The sequence below is a fragment of the Grampus griseus genome, assembly GCF_964374135.1.
Source record: "Grampus griseus genome assembly, chromosome: 2".
In the NCBI taxonomy this organism is placed as follows: domain Eukaryota; kingdom Metazoa; phylum Chordata; class Mammalia; order Artiodactyla; family Delphinidae; genus Grampus; species Grampus griseus.
The window spans coordinates 2,147,387-2,171,124 of NC_139018.1; the positions used below are offsets into that span (position 1 = coordinate 2,147,387).

At 40.3% G+C, this 23,738-nt stretch overlaps 1 protein-coding gene across 12 annotated transcripts in view; it reads right to left on the reverse strand.

Annotated features, from left to right (window-relative positions):
* MARK3 (microtubule affinity regulating kinase 3) overlaps positions 1-23,738 on the reverse strand; it is a 107,666-nt gene that overhangs the window by 21,785 nt on the left and 62,143 nt on the right. For 8 of the 12 annotated variants that reach the window (XM_082647089.1, XM_082647087.1, XM_082647088.1 and 5 more), the window contains 9 exons: positions 19,126-19,174; positions 17,113-17,178; positions 12,363-12,433; positions 8,218-8,274; positions 5,438-5,674; positions 5,159-5,278; positions 4,828-4,927; positions 4,398-4,510; positions 3,661-3,814 (listed from right to left, as the gene is read on the reverse strand). In XM_082647089.1, the coding sequence (XP_082503215.1) occupies positions 3,661-3,814; positions 4,398-4,510; positions 4,828-4,927; positions 5,159-5,278; positions 5,438-5,674; positions 8,218-8,274; positions 12,363-12,433; positions 17,113-17,178; positions 19,126-19,174 (967 nt within the window). Of the gene's footprint in view, positions 1-3,660; positions 3,815-4,397; positions 4,511-4,827; positions 4,928-5,158; positions 5,279-5,437; positions 5,675-8,217; positions 8,275-12,362; positions 12,434-15,920; positions 15,979-17,112; positions 17,179-19,125; positions 19,175-23,738 lie in introns of all 12 variants that reach the window. The other 4 variants (XM_082647090.1, XM_082647085.1, XM_082647081.1 and 1 more) reach the window with 3 other exon arrangements.

The following is a 23,738-nucleotide window of genomic DNA, read 5'->3' on the forward strand; positions in this document are numbered from 1 at the left end:
AATACTTCTTTCCTCTCAATATCATGATACATCTAATGACATTCTGAATCTTTAGGGTTACTACCAATTTGTTCTGAAACATTTATTATTGCTACTTAGAAAATTAAAAGATTTTTTTTCATTTTAGGATCTGAGACTGTGCATGGAACAGCTACTGATGCAAGCCGCTGGCCTCACTCATTCAGACTGCTCCTGTCTTACTTGCACTGTGTGTTATGTGCGTGTGCATTCAGCTCTCCACATTTTAATCACACGTGCAGATTCACGCGATCACCACCAGTCAAGACGAAGAACAGTTCTATCTCAAGGACCTTGTGGGCGACCCTAACACAGCCACAGCCACCTATCTTCCACCTCAAGTCCCTTCTCTAAATCCTGGCAACCGCCAATCTGTTCTCATCTGCGTAATTCCGTCATTTCAAGAATGTTATGTGAATGGAGTCAATGTAACCTTTTGAGATTGTCTCCCCCCACTCAGCATAATTCTCTTGAGATCCATCCAAATTGTTGTATTTATCAATAATTTGTTCCTTTTTTTTTTTTTTTTTTTTGCGGTACGCAGGCCTCTCACGGCTGTGGCCTCTCCCGTTGCGGAGCACAGGCTCCCGGACGCGCAGGCTCAGCGGCCATGGCTCATGGGCCCAGCCACTCCGCGGCATGTGGGACCCTCCTGGACCGGGGCACGAATCCGCGTCCCCTGCATCGGCAGGTGGACTCTCAACCACTGCGCCACCAGGGAAGCCCAATTTATTCCTTTTTATTGCTGAGTAGTGCTCCGTAGTGTGGATATATCACGCAAAAATGTGATTTTTCTTCTTTTTTTACTTTTGGGCCACACCGCACAGCTTGCAGGATCTTAGTTCCCTGACCAGGGAGTGAACCCGGGCCACGACAGTGAAAGTGCCTAGAGTCCTAATTAACCACTGGACCGCCGGGGAATTCCCCAAAATATGATTTTTAAAAAAATAATTTTTATTTAATTAATTAATTTATATATTTTGTATTTTATTTTAGGCTGCATTGGGTCTTAGTTGTGGCTCGTGGGATCTTCGTTACAGCATGCAGGATCTTTTGTTGCGGCGTGCGGGCTCCAGAGCACGTTGGCACGCAGGCACAAGCGCACTCTTATTGAGGCACGTGGGCTCAGTTGTTGTAGCATGCGGGCTTAGTTGCCCTGCAGCATGTGGGATCTTAGTTCCCAGACCAGGGATCAAACCCGAGTCCCCTGCACTGGAAGGCAGATTCTTTACTGCTGGACCACCAGGGAAGTCCCAGTTTCTTTTTTTTATATTTACACCTTTATTCCAATTGGAATCCAACCTTGTAGAAGATGTGAGAAATGGATGCAAATTTATTTTTTTTCCTGATCACTACCAACCTCCCCAATACCAGTGACTGGTTAACAGAACAGTGATTCTTCACTTTCTTTTCTTTTTCTTTTCTTAAATAAAAGAACCCCTTGAAAATCTGATGAAGATCACCCTTCCTAGAAAAAAATGTACATACATACAGGGGGGTTCATACATGGGACCGAAATTAAGAAACACAAATAAAAATTAAGTTACGATTTTACAGAAGCAGGCAGATATAAATCATCGGCATCCAGAGGGAGGGGAAGAGGAGAGAGGAGATGGGGTGGGAGGGCAAGCTAGGAGCTGGTCTGTCTACAGGCTTGCCTGCCTTCACTTGGTACCAAGTGGATGTGCTTTACTAGATCTCATTATTTGGAACCTATCTCATTTTCAGCACTTAAATGAACAGTGCCAGGGGCATAATCAAATCTTTTTTTTTTGCTGACCACTATCTTCATCCCCAAAGAATGTGGAACTGGGTCAGTGATTTTCTATATACAGAATATCTGGAAATGTTCTTTTGTGAGCTTCTTTTTAATATCAGAGGCTCCAAGAAAGAAGGATGATTATTATTATAAAAGCACTACTATAAGAGGTAATGGGCGGGTTAGTGGACACAGCCATAGGACCAGGGGCCAGGAATCCTGGGTCTGTCTCAGGCGTTCCCACTTCTATTTAACCTCAGAAGACCTGGTGAGCTCTCTTGCCCTATTTCCTTATTGCTAATATGGGGGTTTGGTGACCTCTTTTTAGCTGTAAAATTTTCTGAGCTGGGGAAAGGGACATGAGAAAACTCCACCACCAGGTTTCTTCCAGGATCTAGGAACAATTTCCTTTAAACTGGTTGATTTAGAGCAACACGTAGGCATTTTGCTAATTGCTCTGCAGTACACAGAAAACCCCTCCTTGTAAGCAACTAGTATGAACACGAGAGACAGAGACCCAGATCAACACTTGGTTTACAAATGCCACCTGCACAAATCCTGGCATCAGACAGGTTCTGAGCTCTCAGTTACACCCTAGAAAATAGCAGACATATAGACAGTTTACTGACAGGGTCAGTACAATGTGCTGCTTTGGCCCAAACCACATAGAGAGGCAGCAGCAGCAGGGAGAGAAATGGAAACCAAAGTGTCATCACTTTTGGTACAAAACCAAAGCTACAGACACCTGGAATACTCTGTGCAATTCTAAGTGCCACATCTCAAGGTGAAAGAACGGAGGTGGACAAAGTCCAGAGAAGGGAAATGAACTGAACAAAGCGATGAATGGGTGTTCCATGTGAGGATGTATTTTTAAAAGTTAAGACCAGGCCAACATAAATTCGGTTCCTGCATGCTGGAATTAGAGGAAATAATAATATGTGAATAAACACACACCTACTAGAGTCTCTGGATTCCAACAAATGGGGCTGGCTTGAAGGTAGAATAACTGTCAAGTTTGGTAAGCATATCCTTTAGAGTCTTAAGTCTCATGAAATATTCACTTCTATGGTGAAAACTTTTAAGAGTGAGGGTGGTTAGACACAACAACAGCTAGAGTGTGGCTGAGAAAGACACATGTCAAAAATTTAAACCAATTAAGGCAAAACTGGGATACTATACATTTTCCAGGGCTGTGCTGTCCCATGTGGTAGCCACTGGCTGCACAGGGCTTTATAAATTTAACTGAGACAAAACTGAAAATCGTTTCCACAGTTCAAGTGCTCAACAGTCACATGTGGCTCAGGCTTCTACCCAGCCAGGCCTTACCCAATAAAAGCCTACTGAGGGACTTCCCCGGTGGCACAGTGGTTAAGAATCCGCCTGCCAATGCAGGGGACATGGTTTCCATCCCTGGTCCGGAAAGATCCCACATGCTGCGGAGCAACTAAACCCGTGCGCCATAACTACTGAGCCTGTGCCCTACAGCCTGCGAGCCACAACTACAGAAGCTTGTGCTCCTAGAGCCCGTGCTCTGCAACAAAGAGAAGCCACCGCAATGAGAAGCCCGTGCACCGCAACAAAGAGCAGCCCCCACTCAATGCAACTAGACAAAGCCCGCGTGCAACAACGAAGACCCAACGCAGCCATAAATAAATAAATTAAAAAAAAAAAAAAAAAAAAAGCTTACTGAGTGTACCAAGGAGATGAGAGCCTTGAGATAAATACGCCAGAACCTGCAGGACTGCTTTGAAAGACATGTCAAGAAGGGAAAGCAAGCAAATCCAACCCCAGTAGTCCATATGCAAAAGGATGCTTCCCAGTGTTAGGAGGCCTCTTGGTTAACGGGAGACTGAGAGAACACACTGGAATGGTCCAAAACTTACCGTGGTCACTGTACCGCCTCTGCTTCTGGCTTGAAGAAACACTTCTCTGGACTTTGTGGTGAGGAGACTGGCCAGTACTGTTGTTGAGGTCACTGCTTGGCCTAACCTTAGCAAGTGAAAGATTGCTGCTAGAACTGGAATCACTAGCATCCAGCTAAGAGAAAATGAGAAAAACAGAGCAAACCACAACACGAGCCCAAATGGTTTATTATGAAACTAAACTTACAATACACAAACCTCTCATAAGTAGTTCACTGAGAGAGAAGAATCAGTGTACAAAAATGACAACCCTACCGCAATGGGAGAGGCCACAACAGTGAGAGGCCCGCGTACCGCAAAAAAAGAAAAAAAAAAAGAAAAAAAAAAAAAAAAAAGACAACCCTAAACTCAGGCAATAGTATTTTTCTGACTGCTGGAAAAACTCACACAAGGATAAATATTTATGTTCTTCTTTCCAGGCTTTTTCAAAAAACTTAAAACGGTCTATTTATTTCATCTGATACTTTACATTATTTAAAAACTACTAATGACTATAGGTTAACCTAACGGAAGCCAAATTATTAAAGGTTATCTTAAAGTTAAAATAGCATCTCATAATAGTCACAGGACTTAGATTAGTTATTTGAAGGTAAATTTAAAAATATTATCAAATGTTATACACACTAAAAAAAACTAAGTTTACATGAGCTAATAATTCACAAAAAGGATATTGTAGGTTTTTATCTGATTATTCTTACCTCTGAAGATTTTCTCCCCAACAACAAGTATGTAGCTGTGATTTCATCATATTTCATCTTACTAAGAGATTCTTGAATTTCGTCTTGTGAATATCCCATTCCCACCATAATATCTAAAAGAAGGGTATAATATAGTTTATGTGTTTCGTTTGGTTAAGAAATCATTATGTTACAGGGTAAAATAATTTCCTTTATTTGACCCAAAAGATCACACATTTTCTAACATAAACGGGCAGTTGGCTTATTTCTGAGTTACTGAGTGCTATTACAGGAAATTGCAGATAAGTTCCTAAATATGACAAAACATATAAGTTGATTCATGTAACTTATACTTAACTTCCCATTATCCCCATTTTAGGCATACACATATGAATCAAAACAGAAATATGCTACTTGTACACACACCAACATGCAGGCCCAGAATAATCACCTATTCTTTTCTGGTCTGAGATGTCCAGCTCTGGTTCAACAAATGGTTTTAGTTCATCTTCCTCATGCCCTGCATTGATCCACCTGTCCTTCATGATTTGCTGAAAGGTGAACTGTTCATTAGCAGCATAAAATGAAACATTCTGATAATCACAATACTTAGGAAAGTTTATTTTCAACATTTCATCGATTATGGCTCAAAGGGTAACTTTTAAAAAATGTCTCAATGTTACCCCAGGATAGTATTCAATACGTCATACAAACCAAGCAAAGTTCTAAAAATACTTTAAAGACGCTCCAAAGTTGTTCCTTATTTCCACTTATGAGATTACCTCTAGAGTGCCTCGTTTTATTGGATTTAGCACCAGGAAACGTTTGAGAAGGTTTTCACAGTCTGTGGACATGTAGAAAGGGATTCTGTATTTCCCTCTTAATACTCTCTCTCTCAGTTCCTTTGGGGAGGCAGAGAGGAAAGAAAACTAGTGAGTCAACTTTTAGGTTAAAAAAGAACTCAAAGAACCCCACTGAAACAACATTAGCACATTAACTCTTATCATTTTATAAAATCCTTTTAGCTTCCTGAAGAACGTGGATGCAACCACTTCTTATACCTTTAGGTTCTGTCCATCAAAGGGGAGTGACCCGCTGACTAGCGTGTAAAGAATGACGCCGAGGCTCCACACGTCCACTTCCGGCCCGTCGTATTTCTTGCCCTGGAAGAGCTCTGGGGCTGCATACGGAGGACTGCCACAAAACGTATCCAGTTTACTGCCAACAGTAAATTCATTGCTAAAACCAAAGTCAGCTATTTTAATGTTCATATCAGCATCTAACAATAGATTTTCAGCCTAGAGGGAAAACACCAAGACAAAAATGAAATTTAACCAAAATATAATCAGAACTGTGATAGAATCAGGCATTTCACAAAAGCTTTTTGTAATGATGTAAAGTTAATATATCCTAATGAATAAGAAAACATTCTTTCTAGAGAAAAAAAATAGGAGCTAAATCAGAATTCTTCATTTTTCAGCATTAATAACCAGTAACAGATATGAGGTGTAGTCATCCCTCAGTCTTCTTAGGGGACTGGTTCTAGGACCCCCTGTGGATACCATAATCCATCATCATACAAAACAGTATAGTACAGCCAGCCCTCCTTAGCCACAGATGCAGAACCCGGGGATATGGAGGCCCGACTGTAAAGACTGATTCTAGCACTAATTATGCAGCAAATGTCCACAATCAATAAAATCTTTAAAGAGCTTTTTAAGAATAAGGGGCTTTTAAAAAATAGATACTTGCTTTAGGTGGAGAGCCACATTTCATAAACACTGCTAAGTAAGCTGCATAACGGCTATCATTGAGGAGGGAGCATCCAAAACTTCATTCAAGATAGAGATCACAGTCTTTTCCACTTGTTTCAACAAACATTTACCACGTAGCAATTACACACCAGGTGTTATATTAGTGTCTGGATATATAGACAGACAGGGTCCTGCCCTCAAAAAGCTGACAATTTAGAAAAATAAGCAGCTACACTCTTGGCCCTAACTGCTGTGACAGAGAAGTGGGGAGTCATGGGCCCAGCACTGAAAGGTATGGTACGGCTTCCTAGAGGGGGTGAAACTAAAACCACTGCCTGGAAGATTAGTTGACAGTAGTGGGTGTGTTAACCGGAGGCATTTCAAGCAGAATAAACAGTGTGAAAACCCTGCTGAGACAGAACACGTTTTCCTCAAGAAACTGAAAGGCAGTGTGTGGTAGAGAGATGCAGAGAGACACAGCTGGGGATGTGGCCATGTCTGAATTACAAAGGGCCAGCCAAGTGACTTGTAGTCAAGAAGTTTGGGTTTGTAACCTAAGGGCAACAGGAAGCCACTGAAAAAGTCATTCAAGCGGGGAAACGACAATCCGTGGGCCTCTCACTGTTGTGGCCTCTCCCGTCGCGGAGCACAGGCCGGACGCGCAGGCTCAGCGGCCATGGCTCACGGGCCCAGCCGCTCTGCGGCATGTGGCATCTTCCTGGACCGGGGCACGAACCCGCATCCCCTACATCGGCAGGCGGACTCTCAACCACTGCGCCACCAGGGAAGCCCGGGAAATGACAATCTTATTTGTGTTTTTAAAGGACCATTCTGGTTACAATGTAGGAAACAGACATGGAAGAAAGAGGCAAAATTGGAAGCAGGGAAGACCAGGCAAGAGGCTAGTGTAGTAATCAGGTACGAGATATGCTGGTGGTCTGGACTAGGAGAGTGTGAGTGGGGACAGAAAAGAGTGAGCTCAAGTGATACTCAGGAAACAGCAGCAAAAAGACCTGGGGTCTGAGTGGACGGCAGAGTAAAGGAGAGAGAGGCACCTGAAGGACAGTCACCACAATGAGAAATAAAAATTCAAGTTTAGGAAGGAAGAGTTTAGGTGTTGAACTTGCTGAACCCGAGCTACCTGAGGGATGCTGACGTGAAGGTGTCCTTTTGTCAGCTGGACACTAAATCCTAGCAGAGAGCTCTGGCTGCAGGAATGGATCTGGGGGTCATCAACATATAGGTGGCCACTGCAGCTACTGGAGTGGATGTGAATGCAGCAAGGTGGGTGAACAGAGAACAAGCAAACTGATAACAGTTATGTGAGGGGAGAGAATAAGTGAATATCAAGTTAAGAGAGAATCTAAACAATGTTTAGAGAAATACAGCTGTGAAGGTGAAGAGGAAAAAAAGGGTGCACCAGGACGGGGAATCGGGGTGGGGAGGGTTTTGGTAAAAGGGGGTATAAGCCTGAGCACGTTTTTATACATGCTGCTAGTGACACGCCAGCAGAGAGGGGGCAGACGAAGGAGGGAGAGATGGGAGCAAACAGGGTGAAGCACCCCCTGGAGGGACACAGGACCCGGAACACAGAGGGAGGGACAGCAGAGGCACCCCGCTGTCCTGTAACAAGAGGGAAATGCTGAAAGGTTAAGGGTGGATGCAGGTGCAGCTGGGAAAGGAGTCTCTGCCTGGTGTTTCTATTTTCTCTGTGAAATAGGAAACCTTACCCTATGCCAGGAGTGTGGGCAGAGGTGGAGAACCGTGAAGTAGGTCTCATTTAAATAACGCTGCTGTTAACAGGAGAGAATGCTGACTAGAAAAACAGAAAAGGATGCCAGGCAGCACTGAGGACACTGTCCAGGTGAGAGCGTGCATTTCTGGAGGCCCCCATCTGTTTGGTGGTAGGATGATTTTTCTCCAGAGACCAACTATGAGCTGCCTTAACTGAAATGTAAAATATATCTTAGGATTTTTTTTTTTAATTTAATAACACAGTCTAATCTATGCCTCCTTTGTGTCATGAGCACTGGGAGAACTGAGCACACACAAGGAAAGTGTACAACAGTAAGGGCATTATGACTCACCTTGAGGTCTCTGTGGACGATCCGCTTTTGGTGGCAGTACTGGACTGCAGACACTATCTGGACAGGAGAGATGCAAGGTTATTAGTCATCGCTGGTGCAGACTACTCAGTGAGCACTCACTTCAATGTCTGTGTGGATCTCTAAATATAATTTTCTCATGCTTTGGACTTTTCAATTTGGAGAGATTGAGAGTGAGTGCAAGAAGAGCTAAGTGAGGCTGTTCTTCTGTTCTTTCTAATTTTAACTAGAAAGTCTCTTCTTGAGCCCTGCCCCGAATCAGAAGGCTCTGGTGCAACTTCTGCATGCCCACGTTGTCAACTCAAAACCAAGCCGGCAGTTACGGACTATCCGCGCTGGGTGTTTATCCAGGTTGGTTCTCCCCAGCCAGTCCCTACAACACTCTCTTCCTTTTGGCTAATGCAGGTTCAAGAACAGCAAAAATGACTTCACTTCTCTGAGGACCAGTTTCCTCTTCCTTAAAATGGAAGGATGACTGTTGTAGTGTATGTGAACTACAAACTATGGAAACTATTATGTGCTTTATCAGTAAGAATCCCTCCTACTCTCAGCAAATGATATGCTTTCATTTAGTCAACTTTTGATTACTCCTGGGATTAGCGCTGTTATTATTATTTTTTTGGCTGTGCTGTGCAGCTTGTGGGATCTTAGTTCCCCAAGCAGGGACTGAATCTGGGCCCTCGGCAGTGAAAGTGCAGAGTCCCAAACACTGGACTGCCAGGGAATTCCCTGATTGGCACTGTTAAGTAACTGCTCTACTGAAATTTCACACTTACTAGCAATTTTTAAGTCTCTTTGTCTAATTATAAAACTTTTATATCCTTATTATAAAAACTTTAGGAAATACAGAAAAGTACATACAAGAATATGCTTTTATAACGAGCAAATAGAGATGACATCTGTTATTCTGGTGCATTCGCCTCTAGTCTCTACTTTGGTATTACATATGTGTATTTAAATATATATGATTACACATCTACAAAACTGGTGTTATAATGAAAATACTGCTTGTTTCTCCAAATCATCATCAACTTTGTTGTAAGCAACATGCATGTAACTGCACTGGACACAAAAACTCAGAGAGGGCTGTTCTATTGGTTGCCATTTTGGTTCAGAATAAGCAGCAAGGATAAGCTGGGCTGGGGTTAGGGTGGGAATGATGCCAAAATCAAGGCTTCACTAAGCAGCTTCATACTTTATGAAGTGCATATGCAGAAGACCAGCCCACTCATAATCAACTAAAGGTACACAAATTCCAATGCCAAAATATCAGTTTTAAGAGCATCTGTTAACAATTACGCCGTTCTATATTGTCAGCATGAAAATTGGGGAAGTGAAATAGCGATAGATTTGTTTCCCTCAAAGTAACAGGTTTATTGCCTAGGAAGGACATAGGTAAATTTTATCTTACTTCTGCCTGATCAAATTTTCCCTGTTCCCCCCAACCCAGCCCCCATATTGAGATTTCTCTCATAGGTTATTTTCAAATTCTGCTTCCGAACCAGATTTGACAATGTCCTACCCTTTCTCAAAGAGAATTTCTCTTCTTTTACCTCCAAACAGCTCAAAGCTAACCTGATGCCACAATAACCTGAAAGTACTCAACTTTCAATTATTGCTTTTTTGCTTTCTGCTTTTAAGGTAAAAGCAGTTATTTCCAAAGAAGGCTGACAACCCAGATGTTTCCCAGGTGAAATAAGAATGCACGCCTAATTCACTTCCAGCAACACATGAAAGAACAGAGGCAGCAAGACCAGCAACCCACCCAGAAAGAGCTGAGGAAAGAAGACGGAGCCAGGAATCTCTTCTCTCTCTTTGAAAAGAATGAGAGCTCAGCCAGCATAAATTAAAACAGCATAAACAGTAACAAGGATGAGAGTGGGGAAGGAAATTGGAAGAGGGAAAGCCATCTGCTGATGAATATGGAAAGAAGGGCCTATTTTTGACAGAAAACAGATCAAGCATAGTGTACTCTTGTGTGTGGCATACCTTTCTCTTTGTAATAAATAGGAAAACTTTTTATTTCACCAAATAACGACATAAACTTTCGGAAGGCATGGCAATTAGAAACAGAGAAAAGTGGAAGCACCAATATGCCTGATCCTTCCAGGTTTAGTAAGTAGACTTAAGGAAATACTATGGCAGGAGAAAAGATTACATTAATTGTAAGCACTGTAAATCAAGCCAGCAATTGTACAAGTACATAAACTCTCTTTCCTGGACCAACTAACAGGTCCCTCAAATAATGCTTCAGAATTTCTGCAGGAAATTAAGAAGATGTGTGATAAATGTCCAAGTATCCCTCACAAGTCAGACCCCCACCTGGGGGATGGGCGGAGATGGAAGAAGAGAGGACAGGTCTAAGCACTGAACTGCTTCCCTGGAGAAAGTCCAGGCTCAAACCTGCTGCTGCTGCCGGCTGGCAAGGGCCTTTTCCTCACAGTCAATAAATCATATTTGCATAAACATTTGCAAGTCAGATAGCTTCATCCGAGTGGGAAGGAATTTCAGTTTTATGAAGCAAAAAAATCTTGACTTTTAGGTGGCCAATTTATAAAAATTAAGAGTACAGTTATGGAAAGGGCCAAACAGACTTGTTTTGTAATAAAGAGAAATTTGAGCTTCCTTCCGTAGACCACAGGATAAAATGATATCAGAACTGGAAAGGATTTCAGAATTAATCAAGTATAATTTCCTCTTTTTATAGCTAGAAAAACTGAGGATCAGAGAATTTAAATGATGGCCAAAGTCAATTTCAACTTTGATATTTAACAGGCTTTAATTCAAAGTACCATTGGTACTTTGAAATCAAATTAAATTTAAGCAACAGCAAAAGTTAAGAAATTTATTTGTAAGTCCTTAACTGTAAACACTAGACTAAGCAAATCAAAAGAGGCAACTGTTAAGAGAAATCCTGAAAATTGGGTAAACTTGCCTTTCTAAATACTGTGAAACCCTTAAAGACTCCTATCTGTACTTCTACCTTAACAACCTTAAATGTTAATAAAACAAACATTTAAAGGTTCTGAGAGAAATGAGGCTATACTGCCATTTAAATACAGAACTTAAAACTATGGGAGGACAGCGTTAATTTAGAAGAAATAAAGTACCTGCTCCTTCCTTTATCTAAATCAGGGGTGGGTAAATTATGGTCTGTAGGCTCAATCTGGCCCACCACTTGTTTTTGCAAATAAAGTATCATTGGGACACAATCATATGAGTGTATTTATTCACATATTGTCTAAGCTGCTTCTGTGCTACTACAGCAGAGTTAAATAGCTGCAACAGACTGTATGGCCTACAAAGCCTAAAATATTTACTATCTGGCACTTTACAGAAAGAGTTTGCTGATTCCTAATCTAAGTAAGACCACATCATAATGATTAAGAATTTTAGACCTGTCTCTGACTCAGTGGTAGGTTTCCTACTTGCCAGTCATCAAATTTTGGGCAAATTATTTAGTCTTCCTGTGCCTCAGTTTCCTTATCTTTAGCAAATGGGCATAATACTCTTTACTCACAAGGCTGCTCCAAGATTTACATTAATGTAGGTAAAACACTTATCCCAATATTTAGCAGGTAATGATCAATCAATAAATAGTAATTGTTATTAGAGAGTTAAGTCACCTTTATGCTTAAAACCTATTTATTAAAATGAGTGTCTCTTTAAGGCCATGTGGTAAAGCAAGCAAAAAGGTAAGCCATTAATTCACAGGTTAAGTTCTGTTTGGTTTTGGCTTATATAAGACAAAACTAATAATGAATTGTGCCACTTCTTGCTAAAACTTGGGGATGGTTTTCTTTAATGCAATCTCAAGTGTTTGCAAGGCTCTTGTTTTTTAAGGCTCAACTGTCAAAAAACTAAGGCTAAGAGTGGGACTAAAAAAACCCGCAAGAGTGGGACTAAAATTTCAATTACAAAGCTAGAACTAGAACCCATGGTTGCCTCTAGCACAGTGCCTTAGGCATGAAAGCACTTAATAAATTTTTGTTGTGTTGAACTGAATGGCCAAACCCTGATCCATTCTATGGGCCTTATGACATTTATAGAGACAAACACTTGTTTGCTTTAGGGTTTAAGCAAGAAAACGTATTAAATCAATAAATTAAAGGTGCAGCAATCCATACCTGTCTAAATTTAGCTCTTGCTTCTTTTTCCTTCATTCTTCCATGTGCAACCAAATAGTCAAACACTTCACCTATAATTGAGAGAAATAAAAGTAAGCAGAAGTCCTACTTCTGAGCATTAACTTTCCCATAAACTGAAAATGTTTCACTTTTAGCGATGCTCTAATTTTAATTTTTTAAATTTTATTTATTTATTTTGCGGTACGCAGGCCTCTCACTGTTGTGGCCTCTCCTGCTGCGGAGCACAGGCTCCGGACGCGCAGGCTCAGCAACCACAGCTCACGGGCCCAGTCGCTCCACGGCATGTGGGATCTTCCCAGACCGGGGCATGAACCCGTGTCCCCTGCATCGGCAGGCGGACTCTCAACCACTGAGCCACCAGGGAAGCCCGCTCTAATTTTAATTTTTAAAATATAGGTATGAAGATAAACAGAAATATGTGGAATCTGAACTAACTTAGCCTTAACGATAGGCAAAGTTTATAGATAAAATCTTTTAAGCTAAAGATAAGCCTTAACATTAAATTCTCATGTTTAAATTATAAAACTTTTATTTTAAAGGTTATGTTTCCAGTATGCTTTAATAAAAACTTGGCAATGAAAAGTGAAAGTTAAAATGGTTAAGTGATTTGTGTTAAAAGATGTCTTCACTATAGGACCATGACAAAAAAGCATTTCCTGAATATACTCATTCATTCAACAAATAATTATTGAGTGTCTACTAACTGCTGAGAACCGTTCTAGGCTCTGGGGAAACATAGCAGTGAACAAAGCAAAGTCCTTTTCCTCATGGAGTTTACACTCTAGGAGGGGGTAGACAGATAATAAACAAATGAATATACAGTATAGAAGATGATAAAAAGTACTGTGGAGAAAAGTCAGGGGAAAGAAACAGGAAGTGTGTTTGTGTGTGTAAGCATTGTGCTGACTACTGTGAGGGAGTGGACACTAGTTATCTGGGAGAAAGATTCTAGACAGAGACAAGAGCAAGGAGGCCACGAGGCTGGAGAAGCGTGAACAAGGGAAAAGGGAGGTAGTGAACGAGCACAGAGCTGACAGGAGAAGCGAGAACAAGAAGAGTCCTGTGGGTGCTGTTCTAAGTGAGAGGAGAAGCAGAGGAGAATATGAAATGACTGGCTTCTGGCTGCTAGAGGGAGAAGAGGGTTAGGGCTGAGGAAGGGACCGGGAAACCGAGTGGGACGAGCGCAATATTCAGGACAAGAGAGAGGGTGGCCGGGCCTAGAGTGGGAAATGGCAGTGGTGCTGACAAGTGCGGAGATTCAGGACACAGTGCAAAGGAAAAGCCAATAGAACTCACTGGTGGACGTCTAGGTGGTAGTTTACACAGTATTAATTCCTCAGGGAAGAGAAGTGACATTTCAAGGAACCTATCAGTACTGCCAATTGCTTATCAATTTGGAGTAAAGAAACACCTCTGAAATCAACAAAGAGTACTAATTTAGCAAACTGGATATAAAATGTGTTTGGGAAAAAAATCACATTTACTTCATACAAATAAAGAATATTTCCATCAGCTTAGTGACAACAGTTAACTAAAATATTTTGATACTTAAAAAACGCTTAGTTTCAGGACTTAAATATTGTTGAGGAAAAGGTTATTCTGAACTGTACATTAATATCTCTGACTTAAACTTTTAGCCCTAACTTTGAATAAATTTTAAAATAATAAATGGGTATAAATATTTTCAAGTTATCACTGACTGCCTAATGATCTTTTAAAAGGAATTACCTATTGTTAATTTACACTACACAATTCATTTAACTGTGATGAATTATAAAATTAAATGTCAGCTCAGTAAAATGTCAGTATTTTCTATGAGAATGACCTTTCTATTTGCAGAATAATATACTATATCAAAACAAGTGGTTAAAAAGTGAAAACAAAGATGCGTGCATAACATATGGAACAGTTTTGACTTTTTAGAAAAACGTAATGGATTAAACCCAGTAGTTGTAGAGTCACACAGATAAAGTCAAAGTCTGTCAATATAATTTGAAGATATTTTAAAATTCAAATGCAATATAAACCTGTTAAGAGATTTTGGAACCATACACTCACAGTCACTAAGTTATAAACCAGAAATACAACCCAGATCTCTTATTTTTCCCCTTATTAAAAATGCATTAACACTCAGATTAAGCAGCTGAATTGAAAACCTCTCAAGGCTATTATTTATTAGGAGAAAAAATTGCAAACAGTGGCTCTCCCTGCCCAGGTCACGGCCCATGTGGTTGATGAAAGGACACTGGACAGGACAGTTCAGAAAGCCGTTGGTTTTAGTTCAGGTCCTGCCACTATAACCAGTGATGAAACCACTGGCATAGAAAAACCATTCAGAGCTTTAGGTTCATCTGTAAAAATTAGGCAATTGCCCTGGATGACTTCTAAGATTCCTTCCAATTCTAAAATTCCATGATTGTACCAAATTGAAAAATACGAGGCTGGGGAGGAGTAGGTAACCATTTTTTAAAAAATTTTATTTATTTATTTAGGCTGCGTAGGGTCTTAGTTGCGGCATGCGGGCTTCTTGGTTGTGGCATGCAGACTCTTAGTTGTGGCATGTGAACTCTCAGCTGCGGCATGCATGTGGGATCTAGTTCCCCGACCAGGGATGGAACCTGGGCCCCCTGCATTGGGAGCACGGAGTCTTACCCACTGGACCACCAGGGAAGTCCCTAGGTAGCCAATTTAATGAAACGTTTGTTGTTCAAAATGGCAAACGTATCAACAATAAAACAGCTGCCCTGGAGATGGTGCTTTGTTGAGCTGATTAAAACAAATGGCCCAAGCCAATAAACCACCACCACCACCAATCAGTGCTGTTATAATGCTGAGCGACGGCACCGAGCCCTCAAAGGAGGGCTGTGCTCCCATGCCCAGTAAGAAGCTCAGAGACATGTAACTTATGAGGTCACACTGCCAATGACAGGCACTGGCTGGATCGACTCCATGTCTGTCTTTTCTGGAGTCCATCCTCATCCTGGATGGACACTTCTCAGATTCTCAGATGTTTCTGACTTCTCCTACACAGAGCAATCTCTAGGACCTGGTACCTAAAAGAGATGGGAACGGAAAGCCGTGACTGACTGACCAATCAGTAGAGGCTATATGGTGTCGGAAGGCTGGGCTCCAGGCCTGGCAACATGACCACAGTGAGATTTCCCAGCCTCCAATTCCTCAAGGGTAAAAGCCCATCGCTCACTGCTTGGCCACATCACCGAGGCATTGTGAAAGTCAAAGGAGACCAGGTAAGAGAAAAAAGCACTTGTACACTGCAGTGGCTACACAGATGAAAAGATTATGAACCGTAAGATGAGTAGATAGCATTCAAACTCCGTATAGACTTATGGTTCTACAATTAACCTTCAGCTCTTCCTACTGCTCAACTGCGAAAATCCCAACTAAATTCTCAAACCACACATTTAAAAGATGAAGCACACAACTAATTATGAATTAGAAGTATGAAAAAGTGGTGCCAGGGGTGTGCCTGCTCTGCCCACAACAGGTTTACAATCTTTTATTTAATGGTTAACTCACCACAGTGAGGCTGAGATTCAACTTTCTGTCTCCAGGTTCTGCATCCTGGATCAAAGTGCTAACAAAACAAAACTCTACTATAATCAAAACAATTTAATCTATACTGTAGAGTTAAATAGAGTATGTCTCCAGTAGTTTATAATTTCATTAATTCAGTTCAATTCTTATTTGCTGAGTATCTGCTATGTGCCAGGCACTATGCTAGAGACAGGGAACATACAAAGACAAACAAGAAAGCTTCTGCCTTTCACAAACAATGAAAACTCACACACAGTCCAAAAACTACAAGCATAGCCCAACAATAACCCTAAAATAAAAATCTTTGTAAAAGATAACAGCGATATACATTCATTTCATAAAATTGTCTACATGTATACAACCTTATAGGCAAATAATTACCAGTCCTTAATCTTTATTTTAGGGAAGTCTAACCATAAACACGGTGAACACCATTTCTGGCCTTGGGAAATGATGGACACCAATGACAAAAATCTGATAAAGACATCCATCCAACATGCAGTACACATTTATTTCAAATAGGCTAATGCACTGACAGTTTTGAAAATTCAAGTACTGGAACAAACAAAATGTGCTATATACACACAATGGAATATTATTCAACCTTGATAAGGAAAGAAATTCTGACACAGGCTACTAAATGGATGAACCTTAAGGACATTACGCTAAGTGAAACAGGAAGTCACAAAAGGACAAATATTGTATGATCCCACTCATATGAGGTCCCTAGAGTAGTCAAATTCATACAGAAAGAAAGCAGAATGGTGGTTGCCAGGGGCTGGGTGGAGGGAGGATGGGGAGTTACTGTTTAATGGAGACAGAGTTTCATTTTGGGAAAATGAAAAAGTTCTGAAGATGGATGATAATGGTTAACAATGTGAATGTACTTAATGCCACAGAACTATACACTTGAAATGGTTAAAACAGTAAATTTTATGTTATACCATAATAAAAAAAATCCAAGTATTTGCTTATTATCAATCAATGATGCTAATAATGAAACACTTAATAGCAACCCACAGAACTGCTAGGAATCAGCCTTCCTGATTCTCATTCTAGTGTATTATGATTCTGAATGTTAAGTGAAACTTTAACGATTATCCGTGTGGGCTGTGTGGTTGTGTATTCTTCTAAAAGGGAAGAAAGAAAGAAAAACAATTTATAAATTTCTTACCTCCACTGGCATACTCCATGATTAGGTAGAGTGTTTTGTCAGTTTCAATGACTTCGAATAACTTCACTAGGGGAGGGGAGAAGATACAGGAGAAAAAGAAACAAATGTCCATATGCACAGTACTATGTACATATAAACTATAACTACAAAAAGTAACTTTTTCCTGTTAAAGATTTTAATAGCTGGCCCTCTAAAAAAATTCTTTTAGGAAAATTTATAATATATTACAACAGCAGAAAAGATTTTATAAAAACATGGAATTCCATAAAAATAAACATAGTTTCTGGGTGCTCAAACGGTGTAACTTCAGGATGCACTCAGCAGTCTAGTGAAGTGTATCTGCTCTCATTTCATCCTCCTGCATTACGTCTATATCTGTTCTATTCCTAAAAGTGCAAGTCCATTCACTTGTCATTATGGCTTTAAGGAGACATATAATTCCACTTGAGACTTCTATTGCTTGGGAAACATCACAATTCTCAGAGAACAAGGTCCTTTTGTTTCTTTTCTTTTTCTTAAAGATGTATTTTATTTTATTTATTTATTTTTTTTGGCTGTGCCATGCAGGATCTTAGCTCCCCGACCAGGGATCCAACCTGAGCCCCTGGCAGTGAGAGTGTGGAGTCCTAACCACTGGACTGCCAGGGAATGTCTAAGGAGGTTCCTTTGTTTCTATTCTAAAGCCAGAGATGGCAAAGTAGAAGGGATTATACTATAAATAATTGAAAAGAACTTTTTAAAAAGAATTATTTTCAATGGGTCAGTGTGACTACTATAGCAGTCTCTTGTTACAGATACAAATAATATTTCTATTGCTGCTAATCCATAAGACCATAACAAATCAATCAGAAATACAAAACTTTTAAATGAAACGGAAGTTGCTCTCTCAAGCTATCAAGTCACTGTCTCCTGTGTCTACTTTGGTTATACATACTTTACAATTAGATTTAGCAACAAAGGGAGCAGGGAGGGAGAATGCTAATCTCTTATATTGTGGGTTATTTTCTGATGCTTTAACACAGAGTATTAGATCAAATAAAGTACCTTACACTGTATTGGATGTGTTTGTTGAACTGGTGAATAAAAGTATCAGATCATTTTTAAGATGATATATGTTCAGGCTGTTAAGAAAAATTATTTAAAGAAATTTAAGGCATATATGCTGGTAAACCATCAACATATAAATAACAGCTTTCTAAAATTCCAATGCAAGGGCAATTCCCTGGCAGTCCAGTGGTTAGGACTCCGTGCTTCCACTGCAGGGGGCTGGGGTTCGATCCCTGGTCAGGGAACTAAGATCCTACAAACCACGTGGCCCGGCCAAAAATAAATAAATAAATAAAATAAAATAAAATAAAATAAAATTCCAATGCAAATACTGGCTCTTTTGCGTAAACTATTTTAATCCAATGGGAATTTAAATTTTTTAGAAATTTACATTTTCAAAGATGTCATTTAGTAGTAAGTATAGAGAACTCTAATCAGGGTACAACGTAAGTAATTAAAAAACAAAACAAAAAGGTTTAAGTTAGCTAGTTCTTGGCAGTATCTTTTTGGCGGGAAGTTGGAATTTGAAATCCAGAGTTGGCTAGCTAGTTCCCTATTGCTTTAAAAATATGATTCAATATACCAGTATTTTCTTAGGAACACAGCTAGAGCAGAAAGTTTTACACCTTTGAAAATCGTAACTCTAACTTACTATAATTCCCTCTTCTCTATCTATAAATTAAGTACAATTATGACATTTTCTAATATATTAAAAATTAGAAAATTATAATCTGATTACATATGTTTCTACTGAATTAAAGCTTTACATTAATCTTTTAACCTATCTTAGTAATTTCAAAAAGTTAACAAAAATGATCAATATATATATACATATATATTCTAAAAGTGTACCTGGGCTGGGAGAAGGGAAGAAATCTCCTGTCACTCCTGGAATTATGTTTAGCTTTATGACATACTTTCAAGAATGCATTTAGACCCAAAAGTATTTAAGAAAGCAGAAAGTACCTATGTTTGGATGATTTAAAATCTTCATTATTCTTACTTCTCTGAAGAGCTAAAAAACAAACACACACACAATTCCCCCAATACAGGTTATTAAACATTATATATATTTAATGAAGATATATTTATATTCCATGGTTGCAATATAAATTTTCTCTTAGGTAATTGATTCACTGATAATGTTTAGTAGTCCACATCTAAGAAATGGAAATCCAGGGTAATTATGAAGTAGTTTTGTTACCTAATACTAAATACTTTAATTTTATCTTACGAAAAAAGCAGAGGTCCCAGAAGAGGATGATATTTTGCTATTGTGAATTATACTCTGAATTATATTTTGTTACCTTGAACACAGAAATCAGATTTAAACAGGAATAGTTTGTGATTAGACTTAGTGTGATTCAGTAACTACCTAGGGGTTCTAATTCTGCAAATCAAAACTTGTATATTCACAATGAACTGCATCATGATAATTCCAAGTAATTCTATAAGAAGATTTTGAATAAAACCACTTCAAGCTGACTACCCATCACACAGAATAAGGGGAAATAGTAAATTGTTGCACAAACACCTGCTGTGAGTTCAGAGGCAGGTCACAGCATTAGGGCCTGGGCTAATATGAGATTTCAGAAAATAACAGAATTTTACAGGTCATCTTATACAACCCTCCTGCAAACAAATGGAAACCAGAAAAAGAGAGGAAAAGATCTTCCAAGGTCCTACTATCTTTCCATGGGGAATATGGCCAGAACTAGTCTCCCAGCACCCAGTATACTATACAGCCTACAGGAGGCAAGGCTGGAACGTGGTTTGGGAAACGAGCAGCCGCTGGCTATGGAAAAAGGAAGTTGGGGCTCTCCCTGCGTTTGTCCTTGTCCACCAGGTCTGATCTAGAACTGAATCAGCAGCTAACAGCTGAAAGGCATGGTATCTGACCTATAGACAGCTCAGAGCTTAAAAACATGTAATCAAGATGAAGAGCCTTCCTGTCTAGAATACTGGATCATCCCTAAAGGCAGGAGCACTTTTATCTCCAACATAAATACTTCCTATTGCTGTTGTGGTCATTCCCACATTTTCTGTTCTGAGATGAGAAGACAGCCTCCCTGACAACCATTCAGGCTTGAGTTCTTTCTTAATTTCCCTCTGTCAAGCTAACACAGGAATCTCGTTTTTCCAATCCATCATAGTTGGACTTGTAGCTATAATTTGAACCTCCCAGTTATTTCTACAAATGCTAAATTAGAAGAGCTCCAAGTTGGATATCATACTAACACAGCTTAGGACACTGCATTTAGAATGAAACCCTGACCACGGCCATGGCAGCCTCTGCCTACCCTCCAACCTCAGCTCCAGCCACCGTGATTTCTCTCAGATATTAGAACATACTAAGCTCTTTCCTTCCTTAGAGTCTTTTTTCCTTTTCATCCTTCAAGACTCAGGCAGATTCTCTAAAAACCTCATCTAAGTAGGTCTCCTTTGTTTTACATCATAGCAATTTTTACTTCCTTCCTAGACTGTCTTTCAAGTTGTGATAATACATTTCTGTTTACCAGTTCACTGTTGTGTTTGTCCTCATCCACAGTGAGCACGTCTGTTTCCCTTCACTACTGCATCCTTGAAACCAAGCCTGGCCCACAACAGGAACTCATTTGTTTGACAAATCCCTGCAGGAAAGTACTAACTACCAAGAAGTGTGGTCTGAGCCAGGCTCCTTAGCATTCTAATGACCACACTGCTTTGAAATCCTGAGCAGCAGAATGCCTATTACAGGGTTGTCGTAGTTCTGCTGGCGAGAGAGGTCAAATGAAAGCGATTGTTTTTTTAAATCCCTACTAGCAGTGCAGCACTAAAACATCAGAGCTAAAGTGATTAGAACCAAAGAGCATGAAAAAAAAATGTAATACTATAGGGATTCAAGGGAGGGAGAGTTCACTTATGCCTGGGGTAGTGGGCACCATGGAGGTAACTGGATTTATGCAGTTGAAAATGGGCTATGTGTGCTCCATATATGTGAGCAAAGACAGGGAGGTGCAACCAAGTAAGACTATTTAAAGAGACCAACCCATCACAGATCACTTCCTTGCATGTTGTGAGCACACTGAGCACCTCAATGGACAGGCCCAGATGGCAAGGAAATGAGGACTCATACCCACAGCTGGTGAGGAACTGCAGGCCCTAGACAAGAGCCAGGGGAGAGGGCCTTTTCGAAGTGGATACACCAGCCCCAATCAAATCTTTGGATGCTGCATCTGTGGCTCTCACCCAAAATCTCTTGAGAGCACCTGAGCCAGAACCATCCAATGAAGTCACTCCCAAACACATGAGTCACAGAAACTGTGAGATGACACATGGTTCTAAGTTGCTAAGTTTTGGAGTAATCTTTAGAGAGTAGTAGTACACTACCGGTAAACACACTAAAGTTTGAAACCCCCTGAGTTACATACAGCAGAGGTCACACCAAGGGCTGCGTTGTGAAAACAGAGGAAAGGTGAGTGGCACCAGATAGAAGGATGAATAGTACAAGCTTACGCTGTAGAAAGAATAGCCAAAGGTTCCCTAGCAGGGTAGTGTCAGGGTATTACCAAAATAACTTTACATATCTGCCTCTATCAGAATTATACATCAGGTAGAAATGAGTTCATAAACTCTATACCAAGTTAATCAAAGGTGGTGGGGAGAGGAAGCTAATAGTGATCAAGTGTCACCTCTGTCTGAAGCTCAGCACTAGATGCTTCACGTCTATGATCCTCTCTGACTTAATTTTCACAACTCTGTCAGGTGACTACGGTCATCTCCAATGTACAGGAGAGGAGGACTAAGAAAGTTAAGAAACTCGATCAGGTTCTCTCAGCTAACACGTGCCGGAGTCCAGAGTCTGAGGTGTCTGACTCCAGAATCCACACTCATCTCACGAGTCCAAGCAGCCACCTTTGAAATGTACAAGTAAAACAACCGACAGATTACAAGCTGGCAATACAGAGAACCCAGAGCAACAGGTGGGTACTGGCACAGAATTGTTTTAAAAGTTGACAATTTGCATATATGGTTAAAATGCCAGAGATTTCATTTATTTGTATCAACTGTGAACCTGATGGCTGAAGATAAATTTGGATATAAATAATGTATTGAAAAGAAAACATGAACTTTAAGCAAAGTCCCTACTAGGATTGTACAACATATTTTTAAGTTTTGCTCCTATAAAAGGACATTTAAATAAGACGTTCACCTATTTCTACTATCTTATTTCTCTACATTCCCTTTCAACCTTATGCAGATGCTAGTTGTAAAAAATAAAATAACACAGAAATGTGTAAAGTGAAAGAGTTCTCTCCTCATCGACTAATCTCCACCCTCTACACATCTTCCCATTTTTATGTCCTTTAGGAACTGGTAGACAGGAGAACAAACATCTCTAAAGGCAAAGACGTGGACCCTGGTGACGAGAACACTAAACACACTAAGCCCACAGTACTACAGAGTAAAGGAATGTCCCCAAAGCCTGTACTGAGGATGTACAGGAATTATCCTTGGGAAAAAACAATTTTACCAATTGATATAAAAATAAAATGAGCATATAAGAGACAGCATAGGGTAGGGTGAGATGTTATCATAGTCATCAAACTGTGATCTAAATCATCATGACCAAAGTGTTCAGACTTGCTTCTCCAGATATATAGGTATGAGACAGAACGAACAGGCCAAAGGTTGAGAGCCTGTGCTTTTCATGGCAGCTGAGTGACATGCTGGATGACAACTCATGTATTATAAATAATGGACAGGAATATAATCGCCAACCTCTTCTTTACTAGGAAAGAGGTGAACTGTAAATCAAGATTGTGAGTAATTATTAGCTGCCTTGGATGAAGAGAAGGAGATACAGGTAAGAAGCATTCAGGGGGTAAGGGAGAGGGAGGCAGAGTTGAAGTTGACACCCAAGTTCGTGAATCTGGGTGCCACTCTGAGACAGAAGACTCAAGCTGCAGCGAGGAGGGTGAGCCTGGCTTTGGACATGCCACGTGAGGGGCAGTTAAGTGAGGATACTGAAAGCATAGCATGGTACTTGGTGTTTGGGTCTGAAGCTCAGGAAAGAAATCTGGGCTAGAGATAAATTCTATAGAATTATTAGCATAGGGATAGTATCCTTGGAAGGAAATGACACCGCCTAACTGTAAAATGAAAAAAACAGAATCATCAAGAAGCAAGCATTTCAGAGAAGAGAGCTGAGGCCCACAGTGGAGACTTGGAAGAGGCAGCCAGAGTGACAGAATGAAATCCAGACACTAGACTCTAATGCCTACCACAGACAAACCTCTGTTTGTAACCAGCTTCCCAGACCCTGGAACGTGTCTGGGGCACTTCATGAAGGAAAGAGAGAAGGATGATGTACCTGCTGTTTCCTCATTATGGCCCTTTGTCTCACTTACCACACTGATCACAGCACCTCTGCTGAACAAAAGAACAAATCAAAGACCCTCTCAGACAAAACTGAGGGAGAGAGCCTGGCAAAAGCCCAGAGTTTGTGGAGAAGGAACTGTCAAAATGCTCTGATGTGAAAAAGAAAGAAAAAAAATGTCTTTGCTTCTCTATAAACAGAATACCTCTAGAAGGACAAA